This window comes from Malaclemys terrapin, chromosome 8, assembly GCF_027887155.1.
Source record: "Malaclemys terrapin pileata isolate rMalTer1 chromosome 8, rMalTer1.hap1, whole genome shotgun sequence".
In the NCBI taxonomy this organism is placed as follows: domain Eukaryota; kingdom Metazoa; phylum Chordata; order Testudines; family Emydidae; genus Malaclemys; species Malaclemys terrapin.
The window spans coordinates 77,512,203-77,526,642 of NC_071512.1; the positions used below are offsets into that span (position 1 = coordinate 77,512,203).

At 39.5% G+C, this 14,440-nt stretch overlaps 1 protein-coding gene across 1 annotated transcript in view; it reads right to left on the reverse strand.

Annotated features, from left to right (window-relative positions):
- Positions 1–508: 508 nt before the first annotated feature.
- Positions 509–14,440, reverse strand: part of BRDT (bromodomain testis associated) — a 46,125-nt gene continuing 32,193 nt past the window's right edge. Inside the window, exons 15-19 of the mRNA XM_054036423.1 lie at positions 13,306–13,429; positions 8,386–8,450; positions 4,930–5,135; positions 3,443–3,623; positions 509–1,152 (exon numbers count right to left, since the gene is read on the reverse strand). Coding sequence (XP_053892398.1) covers positions 1,087–1,152; positions 3,443–3,623; positions 4,930–5,135; positions 8,386–8,450; positions 13,306–13,429 — 642 coding nt within the window. The 3' untranslated portion in view covers positions 509–1,086. The remainder of the gene's footprint in view (positions 1,153–3,442; positions 3,624–4,929; positions 5,136–8,385; positions 8,451–13,305; positions 13,430–14,440) is intronic.

Sequence of the window (14,440 nt, forward strand, 5' to 3'; positions counted from 1 at the left end):
CTTTGATTTATGTACATTTTGGCAAGTCGTTTTCCCCTCTTCGCCCAGTTATATTAAAATAGTACAATCATATTCTGATCCTGATTAGGGCTGCTACATACTAGATACTTAAAAAAAACAGAACAATTTTTAAAGGTTAAGAGAGAGATTGATCTTTAAATGCTACCTAGAAATACAAGCATTTTAGTTCTAATGAATTTCTTTAGGTACAAAATATGAATGATTAGGTAGGCACTCCGGCTTGCCTACTCTTTCAAGCAATCTCTACTATAAAATAATGAACAAAAAAGTTAACCTGCCCTCTACTTGGTTAAAAATGTTAAGTGAACAGAATCTGGCAAATGAAAGTGTAGGTCAAGTACAGAAAATGCAAAAGTTCCACAACTGTAGTTCTTTAAATACAAATTATTTCCACAGATCGTATAGACGGTCACTATTACAAGTCCAGTTTTTATTAAATAGCACATCTATGTGTTAATTAAAAAAAGTGATATCTTCACTATTTAATCAAAATAAAACGCTTTTGAAGAGACAAAGTTATTATGGTTTGGATAACTTCTCCAAAATATTATTTAACCCTACATGTAAATGCAGTGTATAACCAGAAACAGCCAGTGAAAACAAGAAAAGAAATCAGCTGTGGGCAGTAGATTTTAAAAAAGCTTCTGGAATGGTTCTGAAAGATAATTGCTTTTAAAAGTTCTAAATTCAAAAACAGGGAGATACAGATATTCCAAAAAAATCTCTACAATGTACTTTAAGAAGTAACATGTATATGCAATCAAACATGACCGTGCTCAACTAGCTAGCAACAAGTAAATTTGACAGATTATAAATGCAAGCAACAAAAATACCCTGTGATGTGTCAATGCATAATTTTAATATTTAACAGTGCTATGCAAATTAAACACATACTACAGCAGTTTACAGCTCTTCAAAGTGGTCTAATCAATATACTGTTGAGATACATAAATAGCACACATGTATTTAGCCACTTGCATCAAGTTTATTGTACCATTGCATTTAGTACAATGTCACTCAAGGACTGTGGCCAGGTTGCAACTTCTTCTAGTGTCCAAAATTCCACTAAAGAGTTTCTTCAAAAGTTGCCATTATATCACTCTGCAGGTTCATGTCAATGGTACCAGTCATCTACAGGAAAGTGAATGAACAGGTTTCATAACCGAGTTATCACAGACAAAAGGAATACCATAATAAGTGAGAAAAATCTCTTCTAAACTACTAAAGTGACAGCACACCTATTGCTTGTTTATAGTGGCATCCACAATGGTAGCACTGGGCGCTGTCCAGACTGCATTAAAAGGAACTTAAATTAAAAAAAAAAAAAAAAATGAAGTAACATGTCCACTTCCTTTTCTCATCATTGCAGGTGGACTTCAGTATGTATCTAAAACATTCTTTTTTAAAAGCCAGCCTGTGGCTGTGATTTCAATCACTTCATGGTATCAGGTTGCAAGACTTTTAAAGAATTTGATCGTTGGATGTGAATTGAAAAGGCAAGCACTTCTGATTAAAAAGACATTTTGTAACCAATGGTGATGGGAGAGAAAGATAATATGTTTATTTACTTACTCTAATAGGGCTAGAGGGAATTTCTTTTTTAAATTTGATCTGTAATACCAACATTAAGTCCAAAACATACATACTAAAGGAGCACAGATGAACAACTTACAAGACTTCTGCTGTGAGATATTCAGAGACCAGAATTTTTGTAACCTTAAATTTTGCTGTCTCTTAATGTTCTGATCTGATGAGCACTGTAGAACGAACACACACACACACACACACACACACGGAATGTTTTGTTTTTTGTAGGATTATTCTGCTGCACAATCATTGATGTTACTATGTCTGCTTTTGTGCATATGTCCTTGAAGAGTCTGACGGCCGTCAACATTTGAAAGTTTCAGATTAAGGTAGGGTATGAATTTAAAGTGCAATACCTAATCCAGAGTAGTTTACCCTGTGGACACACTAATTCATTTTGGATTAACCTGAACTGGAAAAGGACACTCTTATTCCAGAATTAGAGTGTCTACCCAGGAAACTATTCTGGGTTATGGTGGAATAGCTATTTCACAATAGCTAATCTGGAAACTCTGGAGAGCCTAGAGTTGCAGATGCCATGGGCCTGATCCAAAATCCATTGTAGTCTATGGTGGGGTCTTTCCATCAACTTCAGTGGGCTTTGGAGCAGGCTCTAAAAGAGAGGTGATTGTAATGACATTTACACTTTCTGAAAAAGATTAGGTTACACCAACTTACCCAAAACTTTACTAAAATATCGATGAAATGCCAACGTTAGACAAAAGCATTTTGCAGATTGAGGAGTCAGCTGTGGTTTAGCCAAGCTACATTTCTTACGTGGGAGAGATTTTTCCAAATCATTGGGTTAAAGACGGAGAAGTAATATATCCTGACAATCAGACTTACATTATACAAGGAAAATACATGCTCCAGTTTTGAAAGAAACTTGGCAAACAGATTACTTAAATTGTAAATTAATGTAGTGCTTGTGAAGAGTGCTTGTGAAGAGTGCCAGCTAGAGTTGATAACTGTTTGTGAAGGACGTTCTTTGGAACAGGAACTTTGCATAGGCAGCAGCATAAGCTTCTCTACATGGCTTCCAGGGTGACTCAGTGTATTCTGAGTGACCTTTTCAAGGGGAAAGTCTTTCAGCCTCTGTACCCAGCAGAGGCCAAGTTCTAAAGGAGACTGACAGAGGTGCCAATTTAGCACTGACAAATATCCTAATCAATCACATTTATTGTTCCATGATAATTTACTCTTAGAAGTTTTCCCTTAAGAGTATCCCAGAGGTAAAGGGAATTTGAGTTCTTGGATCAACTACGGTCAGTTTACTTTAGGATGCAAAACAACACTAGGCAGAGATTCATCCACTTGCAGTGAGCCCTGTATGACACCATAAAAGCCCCTTAACCAGCTAGGGAAGAATTTTCCACCTTGTATTACCCACACTGGCCCCTTTCATTAATCCTGGGGATAAGTAGGCAAGCTGGGGGCTGGAAGAGAATCCCCACAGCACACAATACTATAAGGATTTCATGCTGCTGTGGGCAGCAGAGTAACCTATAAGCAGCCCTGATGTATATCACCAGCCCCTGGAGCAGCCCAAAATTGGCTTAAGTCACTTTTGTGCCTTTCCACCGTTGATCCTTGCACCTCCTTTTCCCCATTACTCTGTCTTTCTGTGTTGTACCTCCTGGAGGTGTAGCACAGAATCTTAAGCCTCAGACTTTACTTACTGGGACAGATCTTCAGCTATTTTAAATCAGCATAATTCCATTGTCTTCAAGTGAATCTACAATGATTTATGCCAGTTGAGGATCTAGTCCACCCTATTTTGTGCTCAACTGTAAGTAAAGCAAAGTTATTAGTTGAAAAAAGTTCCATGACTTACAGCTTCTCTCCGCCTGCGCTCTTGCTCCATTTTTCTAGCCAGGTTACGGTCTTTGACAAAACCTTTCTGGATATTTTGTTGAACCCCAGGTGGTGGTTGCTGTTCGCCGTTTGGCCTCTCTTTTTGTGGCTCTTCATCGGCTTTCATTCCAGTGGATTCCAGTTCTGCTCCTTCATGGGCCCTTAAAATAAAAATGTCTGATTCTTTGGTTTCCTCAGCATTATTTCTGTAGCCTTAACACGTGTCAGCTGAACAAAAGTGTCTGTTAGTAGCTTAATCAGCACTTACCTAGTACACAATACTTTAATGTGGTCCAACAATATGTATTGCACATGTTCACTAATTATATAAAGCTTTTCCCAAAATATAAGCATTACGTGACAATATTTTTGTTTTTAAATGGGAAGCAACGGAATAAGCACCATTGACACTCCCCACCACAAACCTATATGGGAATTGTATATTTTTTTTAGATGAAATGAGTTTTGTAAACAAAGAATATAAAATGGGGATTTTCTTACGTGTGAGTCAGGTAAGGGAAATGTCAGAAGCCTGTCTAGACTCATGGCTTCTGCCTTGTTCCTCTTTGACTGGCCAATCTGATAGGAGTTTTTTCTATCAAGTGACCCCCTGCTGCCTAAAATAGGGCAAGCCGCCCCAATGACTTATTCCACTGATGCCTCTCTTCTATTGAAAGTGAGGGGCATTGCGTGGGGCAGAAAGCAGTCTCATCCAGTCAGTGGCTTGTCGTTGGAGGACTTGCAGAGCTGGGAAGAGGCATTTTTGAGGGGCATGGCAGGGAATGGAGAGAGGCTGTCAGCCCATGAATTATGGAGGCTTGCCAACAGCACTGTCAGCTCTGACAGCTGTATGGATTTGGCAGTGCACTGATTGCATGTTAAAATGGATGCAGTGCACTGGTGCAAATTCAATGGAGATGCAGGGCTTACCCCTACACATTTTAGGAATAGAATTTTGTTATAGCTCTGCCACAGGTGGTTCTGTTACAGGGGAGTAAATTGCATTTTTGCACTATCTTGAATTTAAAACTGATTAACTCAGTCTTGATTAATTCAACGTATGGATCCTCTTATTCCAGAACTCATCCACACAGAGCTACTCAGAAATAGCTATTCCAGAATATCTCCCAATGTAGAGGAGTCCTAAATTGCATATGACTGATTCTTTTATGACTACTGGTGCAGTTGCTCATTACACATCCTTAAATATTTGTATTATCGGCTTATCAAACAGACTGGTGAGTCACACTTTCATGGACAAGCCAACATAGCATATTTCAAAGGAGTCATGTGGTACTTATGAATAAACTGATTCCTTACTGGTTTAAGTATTTTTTAAAAAAATAGAAATTAACTTAATAAATTCCACACAGCCATCCAAGAACCCAGTTGACAGGCACTTGATACAAATAAAGTGGACATGCGAAATTGGGTCATTTTCCCACTCAGTTATAAGGAATTACAAACCTCTCTTTTTCTGGAAAGGGGGTTTTCCCTTTCCTCTTGGCTTGTTCCAGTTGTCTCCTTAACTCTTGTGCTCGCTCTGTTTCTTCCTTTTCTAGTGCTGCTTTCCTGAACTGTTTGAAGTTCTCTGGAGATGCCTTTATGGGAACTGGAAGTGCCATCTTTTTACATAAATTTATCCAGGAGTCTGCATTCTTAATTCTGATGTCCTGAAATTCATCCAAAGAAGTGAGGTTTTTACCCACGAAAGCTTATGCCCAAATAAATCTGTTAGTCTTTAAGGTGCCACCAGACTCCTTGTTGTTTTTGTAGATACAGACTAACATGACTACCCCCTGATACTTGTAATTCACATAATAGTTTGTGGTATTAAACTGCATTTTTTGTAAACAAATCACTTAGTCCTTACAATACTCACAAAACACTTGGTTTTCACTGGACATACTTTCACTCATAAGATGCAAACACATCATAACTTTTTAGGTGCAGTTTTCAAATAGGAATGTTCTATTAGATATAAGCTTTCAAAAAAATTTGTTGTAGATATTCTAAGTGTGCTTTCTCAAATAATGCTACTCTGTAGAAAAATGGATTACCAGCAATAGACATATCTGTTAAATATCTTCCCCAGATCCTCCCTATTAGGACATATGCACCAGATTTTCTAGACCCAGAATGAGATGCATTCAGGACTGCCTTTTTTTGTTTTTAAACACACACACACACACTCTTCCCCCCGCCCCCCCCCGCCCAATATTTTCTCTTGCATCCCAGTTCTAGGAAAGCTCCTATCAGGCCTGCATTTAAAAAAAAAAAATATATGAAAAAAGGGGAAATGGTTGGATGCATGGAGATCTGTGAGGGATACCCTAGTTCTCTGTAGGGGGATTTCCTTTGTAAAGTCAATGCACAATATTGGGTTAATAAACAGTACTTTTAGAGAAGTTTTTATGAAAATCTATTATTTTGTTTGACTGATTACATATCTGCCCTGGGATCTGAATCCAAATATTAATAATTGAAGAAAATATAAGCTGGTGGAACAATGGAAATTTACTAAGGGCTAGTCTACAGACTCTACACTACCATGCTACATCAGCACAGCTGCACTAATGCAGCTGTGCTGCTGTAGAGTGTCTGGTGAAGACGCGCTATGCTGACAAGAGAGCACTATCCCATTGACATAATTTCTCCACCTCAACGATAGGTGGAAGCCATGTCAGTGGGAGAACATCTCCCACCAACATAATGCGGCATAGACACCGCTTTAAGTAGATGCAACTTATGTCGCTTGGGGGTGGCTTTTTCTCACCCCTGAGTGAGGCAAGTTACATCAACATAAGCGGTAACATAGACAAGCCCTTTGTTAATACTTAAGAGCTGAGTGTGTTGACAGGAATTCTAGAAACATTTACCAGGGTTAAACATACCTCTACAGTGTCTAGGGGCCATGAGGCCAACTAAAACTAGCACTTCTGCAAATATTATCAAGTATCAACTTTTCCTGCAACAGCAAGTTGGCAGGAACTGGAAGATCCCCTCTCCCTGCCATTTTCTAAAGTAAGCCAGTGCAGTTCAGGAATACTGAGAAGAACCTTCTTGCTAACCCCTCCCAAAATCCTCAAGCTGGTCCCATGCATAGTGGTGGGATCATAATCACTTAGTTATTTAACTTTTTTTTGTGGTGTAGAGGTGTAAAAAATTCTTTCCTAGTCCCACAAGAAAGTTTGAACTCCAGCACTACTATTAGAGGCATTTGCTCAAGTATTGCTATGACCTGGTATTGTGTAATATGGAGGTGATGGATGCTAGTATTAAAAAAACCCCACACCCTGAAAAGAGTCAAACCACATTAGTTAACAACGTAGTACAGGTGCACAAGTTTTGAATTCTGAGTCCTTTGTTTTGATATGTTAACTTTTTTATGATGTGAAATCCTAGAAATATAGGGCTGGATGGCCCTCAAGAGGTCATCTAGTCCACCTCCCACCCCCATATTGAGGCAGGGTTAAGTATACCTAGACCATCCTTGAAGGGTATTTGTCTAAGCTGTCTTGGAAATCTCCAATCACTGTGATTCCATAACCTCCCTAGGTAACGTGTTCCAGTGTTTAAACTATCCCTTATAGTTATTTCCTAATTTGCAACTTAAATCTCCCTTGGTATAAACTAAACTGATTACTATTTCTCCTACCCTTGGTAGATATGGAGAACAAATTGGTCACCAACCTGTTTATAACAACTCAATGTATATGAAGACCTATGTCCCCCCCCTCAGCGTTCTCTTCTCTAAATATGTCCAATTCTTTTAATTTTTCTTCATAGTTCACGTTTCCTAAACTTCTTATTTTTGTTGCTATCCTCTGATGTGTCTGTCTCTCTTCCCTCCCCCCCAATTTGTCCACATCTTTCTTAAAGTGTGGTGCCCAAAGCTGGCCAGAGTACTCCAGCTGAGGCCTCACCAATGCCAATATTATACAGCATACTTGCTTCCATTGTCCAAGTCATTACTGAAAATATTTACTAGTATCTGACCCATGACAGACCACCACTTGTACATGCTTCCATTTTGAGGCAGTCCATTGATAACTACTCTGAGTGCAGTCTTTCAACCAGTTGTGCACCCACTTTATAGTAATTTCATCTAGACTATATTTCTTTAGATTGCTTATGAGAACATCAGGTGGGACTGTTAACAGTCTTACTAGAGTCCAGATAGATGTCTACTGCTTTCCCCCCTACCCCACCCCACTAGGCCAGTTAGCCTGCCAAAGAAGGAAATTAGATGGATTTGACATGATTTATTCTTGAGGAACTATCAGAAATTTGTCGATAGTTCCTCATCACCCAGTTATGCTCTAGGTTTGAATAAATTGTTTAATTGTTTGTTTCAGTATCTTTCTTGATATTGCAATTAGGATGACTGGTGTATAATTCCCCAGGTCCTCCTTTTCAAAGGTAGGTATGGTTTGTCCTTCTCCAGTTCACTGGGACCTCCCCTGTCCTCCATGAGTTCTCAGATAATTGCAATAGTTCGGAGACTGCTTCGGCTAGTTCCTTAAGTACTCTAGGGTGAATTTCACAGACCCTGCTGACTTGAATACATCTACCTTATCTAAATATGTTCTTTCCCTATTCTGGCCTAAGATCCTTCCACTTTGTTGTGAATATTAATTGTGTTAAGCATCTGGTCACAGTAGAACATGACATAAAATAGCATAAAACAATAGAAAAAAATAGGACATGGAATAGAAACATGTGCTTGAGTCTTTGGAAGATGGATTTCAATAGCTCCCAAGGTCTGCGAGACAATGAACACATAAGCCATAGAAGTCACTTGAGAAGATCCTGAGATAAGGTGCTGCTGCTTTATAATAAACTTTAAAGATCTTCAAATAAGATATGCAAAATTGTTTCCTTGAGTCTTAAGAGGGACATCCAAAAAGACAATATTCCTACCTTTTTAGGAAGAATTTGAAATGTAGGATCTAGTGTGTTTTTATCATCAGTGCTGTCAGAATGACCTGTTGGAACAATAGAATGAGCTTTATGAGTCATGTGTTGATCATCTGGAAGATGCTTCTATTTCTGGAATGGAAGCCCACTGAAAAAGTCCTTTACAAGTTGGTCTCTGCTTTTATTATTGTGGCAGAGGAGCTCCTGAATTCATCAGTCCCAAGTAAGACAGAAAGAGATGCCTAAAGTGCTTTCACTTTCTTGAGTTAGAAATTTAAGTGTTTCAATAGGGTTTGTGGGTTTTGTTCTACCCTTCATTTTGTGAAGGCTCTCTCTAGAACCCCTCCTTTCCCTGTAGAAAGCTAATGTAGGCAGGACAAAAAAACCTTCTTAGAAACTGCAGTGCTTTCTATTTCTAGTTACTAGACTGGGAGGGGGGAAAAAAACCCCTCTACATTACTCATCTCCTTTCCCCTCCCTCTCCAACAGAGATTGACTATCCCTTCTGTGATGTTCCCAGCCTCCCCTAGAGAGGGAGGAGTCAGTTACTTAGTAACCTCACATTCTGCATAAAAGCATTTCTCCTGCCAGTTTCCACCTTTTTAAACAAGTAGGTCAGTCAGTAAGGTCTTCTAGTCATGTAAACCCATTTCCACTTCCAGTAGCTCCAGGGTACGGAATGTTTAAGAAATAAGGTATGTGCTCTGAGTAATTATCTTATTTGTTACACTGATAGATAATTCATTCTGAAAGGCAAACTATAAATTCCATTTCAGTAGCATTCATTTCAACACATATAAATGAAAATTTCTCTCTACTATATGTACTGCAAAAGAAAAAAACCCTCAAAATATCATGTGTTTTTGCCAAAAACATTTTTTTGAATTGTGCACTTAGAGTAATATTAGAAATACCTTTACAAGTATGTGGAATTGCAGATGACTAAGTCTCCCATTATTTCAGGTAAAACATGCTGAATCAATAGGCAGAATTACCACACAGTAACAGAAGCCTTATGCTGCTTTTACCCTGGAAATCACTGCTTTTTAGTGCTCAGAAGGGATTTCTATATCTAGATTGTTAAGTGCTTTGGGGATGGAAGCTAAAGCTTTGTTTTTCCACAAAAGAACTGCTTTAGACATTGATATAGCACAAAAAACATTGGTTTAATACTCTTGCACCTTTTTGTAATAAAACTCACTACCATCTACTCCGGGTAACTAAACTAGGGTTCAGTAATTCTATGTAGAATTATTCTTACCAAATGTTTAACAGATTTGATAGCTACAGGATAAAATATTATGTAAGCAGTTACATAAGCATCCCGGGCTCACAAACATGTAGAAAACATTAAGACATTAAAGTGCCTTCTGTGAAAATTTAAACTGTGGTCTCCAAATGCAATTTTCCAAAAGCAACCTTTACAAGAAGCAAACATCCCAAGTTGTCTTTTTTTTTTTTTTTTTTAATTAAAGTCAGAAAATGAGCATACTACTCAACTTAAAATGAGCAAGAGTTTTGGCTAGCCAAATAAAATAGGATACCAAGTCAAGGCAGCCCTGTTGATGGAGGTCTGAGCCTCGGTATGTCTCACCGATGACCCTTGTAAGTTTCTGGACCTATCTGAACTCAAACCTATCTAGACAGCTTCTATGAGACCTGGAGAAAGGTCACTATCTTCATGCTTCTCCAACATGGAGATATACTTGGCTTTGAAGTGAACCTCCAGTTCTCCTGAATCTAATTATGTCCTTCATCACCCTGCTTTTCACCTTGCCCCCACACAAGCATCTGGAATTGTCAAGGTGATGGGAAGCCTGGAGCATGATCTTCAGCACAAGAGGCTCTGCTGTGAAGACCATCAGTTCATGCACAAGGAGCATTTACTCTTGGGCAGGAGAGGATTTTCTCAAAGCAGACACAGAGGGCTTCATGGCAGTCTTTCAGAAACCTGGTAGTGTCCTTACTAGGTTCCAAGAATCCATCTTCATCTCCACTTCAAGAGCATGAATGCAAGATGGTGAAACTCAGGCCTTGTAACAAAGCTGCCTGCCTGCAGTCAGGGACTGCAAATTGAGCTGCTGGCTCCCACCTGGCATTTCCTGCCTTGGCCTGAATCTCATTACTAATGAGCTTCATGAGGCCCAGGCTGTGAGTGCATTTAGGAGCCAGTACTTTGAGCTCACAGTGGCGTGGGGTGCTTCTGTGGTGAGCCAGCTCCACTAGGACTTAGTACAGGACAGCCAAGTTGGCAAGAACAAGGGTGGTGCTAATACTGAGTCCTGGAGCTCAGGAAAGCTATTTTGAGTATTTTTAGGGAATAGCTGACCATACAAGAATGTCTAATTAGATTTGCTTTTCTGCAAGATCTCTTGACAAGTGGTTCAGACAAGCATGCGATTCTTTTAAGCAAATTTTAGGTCAAATTATGTCAGTAAAGATGCACATAGTAGTTCTTAGCACTTATATAGCATCTTTCATCTGAGGATTAAGCAGCACACAAGCTTGTGGAGCAAATGGAGATATCTTATCTCCTAGAACTGGAAGGGACCTTGAAAGGTCATCAAGCCCAACCCCCTGCCTTCACTAGCAGGGCCAAGTACTGATTTTGCCCCAGATCCCTAAGTGGTCCCCTCAAGGATTGAACTCACAACCCTGGGTTTAGCAGGCCAATGCTCAAACCACTGAGCAAAGTTTAAGTTCCTTTTATTATTCAAGGAAAACATTTCCCCCCCCGAGTTTTAATAATGGAAAATAAATGTAATAATCTTAGTAGGAAGCTCAGGTTGGGTGACTGGGAAATAGCTCCCATGCTGGTTACTCCTGCAACAGCAGGTCTGGTGCTGATGAATGAGCAATGAGCAGAACTCTGCTCATTCATCTCATTTATTTTTTAAAAAACAAACAAACAAAAATTACAACACATAAGCAAACTAGTGCTTGCACCCCTGTGACTCAAAAACTAAGCAACTCGTAATACGCCCCGGGGCAAAAACCTTCTCTTACCCTCCCAATCTTGAGATTCTTCCTGCAGCAGCCTTCTTTATGTACAAGAACTCTAGCTTTATTGCCCGCTTGTTAGGGTCAGGAATAGAGCATCTCAACTCCGGTGATCTCGACAGTGATGATGAGGGGAACCATCCCACAGCCCCCTCCACTTGCCAAGTGAAAACTATAGGAGTGGTGAGTGAAAAGGTAGTGAAGGATTGAAGGAAAAGATTGAAGAGGACAGAACTAAGAGGGATAGAGAAGTAGGGATATCAGGAAGATAGGCAATGAGGAAGGAAAAGATTGAAAGGAAAAAGGAAGAGCAAACCATTCAGACAAAGAAAAGATGGGAACAGGAATGGAAGACCAATGTTTTCCAATAATATTTATAGATTGCTATAGGTGTACCTGTCATTTTGAAACACATTAAAGCAAGGTCCTTGCCTTGAAGTTTACAGTTGAAAAGTATGTGGGTAATAATTCAAAAGCAAAAAGGCATGCACACATGGTCATTGAGGACTGTGCACTGAATTATAACTCATGTAAAACTGATACCAGGTGCTGTAAAGTGGTAGGCACTTTTTAGCCTACATAAAGTACATTATTGGTACTAAATAAGTGTTGCAGTACAGAAGGGCAGGGTTAAGACTGCAATGTGAAAGCATTGTTTTGGTATAATTAAGTTTGTTAGTTAATCCTACATTTCTAACACTATTCATTGACAATCTTCACTGCTAATTGTTTGGAAATAAGTATGCTTTTAGTTTCCACAAAGTTTTGTTTGAAAATTGTTTTATTTATGTTCAAATTAATGGGGACAGGATGGAGGAGGAGAAGTGTGTCTTCACTGCATTGTTAGTTTGGGGCACAACTCAAGTGATACCCTAATTCAGCTCTTGTTTACACAAAAATCTCTAGCCTAGGGTAACTAGGGCTTTGAGTTTGAAGTAGCTAGCTCATCAAGGGAGGTGGGCTGGAGCTCCAGGGGTGCTGAAGCTCAAGCTACTATTGCAGTGAGGACTCAGTTTGAGAACTGTTAAGCTATCCCCTGCAGAAATGACTGATCTAAAGCTCAATCCCTATTTGAAAGTCTGAAGTGAGTAAAAACTTTATGTTCTAGGGACAGGTTATTCCCAGACTCTTTATCAGGATCCTCCTTCAACCCTACTGTACTAATTGCTCAGTGGTTTATGGGCTACTTTTAATTGCCCAGGAAATATGAAGCCATCAGATCATCTTTTTCAGCAGAATTCCCTAATCATGACTGCATTGCAGAACTTTAGAAGGAAATGAAATGCTGCAGTGGACACACAGATACCTGTAACCCCAGCTCTTTCAATAGTGATGCAAGACTGAAGCAGTATTTTATCAGTTTGTTTCTACAGTAGGGAAAATTCTTTGGCATCTGTTTATTTTGACAGATCTCTGCTACCCACAAAAGCCAGATAATAAAGAATAAGCCACCTGGAGACATTTCAGGGAGTGTCAGTAGAGAATCCTTTTAAAGTTCAGCAAAAACTTTTACTATTATGTAACAGGGCATCAATGGGGTGAAATTTTATCTAACTATTCTAAGCTCTCTAAATTAAGCTATTTGTCCCCACTACTAAACTGCAGGGAAAGTTAAGCCTTTTCAAATTTAAAGTCACTAGCTTTATATAGTCTTGGTATCAGATACAACCAGAATGAGAACTGGACATCCATTTTTACTTAGCTTTATGTAAATTAAGTGAATCAACAAACAACAACAAAGTGGACCAGGAAAAATAGTCACAGTAATGTTTGCATGCAGTACTATTTAGATATTAATTAGTGAACAAATATTACATTTAGTATTACTTTATTTTGACCAATATAATCTGAAAGTTCACATATACATTTATTTCAGATGTACGCTCCTGATCTCAGTTACATTTCTAATAAGACCATACATACTTTGTTCTTGATTTATGGATTTTGAGCCAGCAACTCCCCCAGAAACATTGTTTCGAAGAATATTTAATTTTCCAGATTCTTTGCCATCACTCATTGGAATATCCTGGGAAGATGAATTGGATGCCTATGAGAGAATTAAGAGAGAGTTCAAAATGTACTCTGATCAGTTAATCTGTGCAATGTTCTATACATAGTATTTATTTAACAGAAAAAGGGAATTGCAACAGTGGGTTATTTCAGTCTATACAGGCTGGACCTGCAAGGAGGAAGTAGATTTGATCCATACTGTGGTCAACTAAACTAAATTCTACATAAGCAGGCACTTTACTTAGTAGCAAGTACTGCTGAAAGAAATCAAGTGAGGGGCAATATGACTGTGGCCCAGATTCCCTCCTCCTGTTCCAGGAAGTTAGCACCACCTGAGTGGTGCTAAGTGGCAGATCAAGCCCTAGCTGGCCAGCTAAGAATTCCCCCAGCACAGGGGAGATCAGCTTGTGCAAAGTGTTTTACTGGCTCCTAAAACTGCTACCCCACCCCAGAGTAAGGGGCAGGGTGGAGCACACCTTCATTTATAGCTGAGTATGTTCCTCTAGAGGTCATAAACTGGCATAAGATAAAGCAGCCCCAATGCTGGGCTGGGGCTTTCACAAATGCACCATGAGAGTAGGGTTATCAGACAGCAAGTGTGAAAAATCAGGATGGAGGCGGGGGGTAATAGGAGCCTATATAAGAAAAAGACCCAAAAAATCAGGACTGTCCCTATAAAATCGGAACATCTGATCACCTTACATGAGAGTCAGAGAAGGTGTTACTGGCCCTCCACCAGGCTCGGTGCAGAAGAGGAAGAGAGCCTCTCTTTGTGCAATGGAGACTCTGGGCTGGAGAGTCCAAGAACAAAATGGCAGCACAGAAGAGGGACAATATATTTAGCTGTGATGCTGGGAGTTCCTTTCCCAGACCTGAAGAAACGCTCTCTGTGGCATGTTGTCTCGCTCACCAACAGAAGTGGGTCCAATAAAAGATATTACCTCACCCACTTTGTGTCTCTAATATGCAGGGACTGACATGGCTACAACTACATTCCGTAGCACGGAAGAGGTGCATTTTAAGTCTTCGCACTGGAGAAACTTCAGAA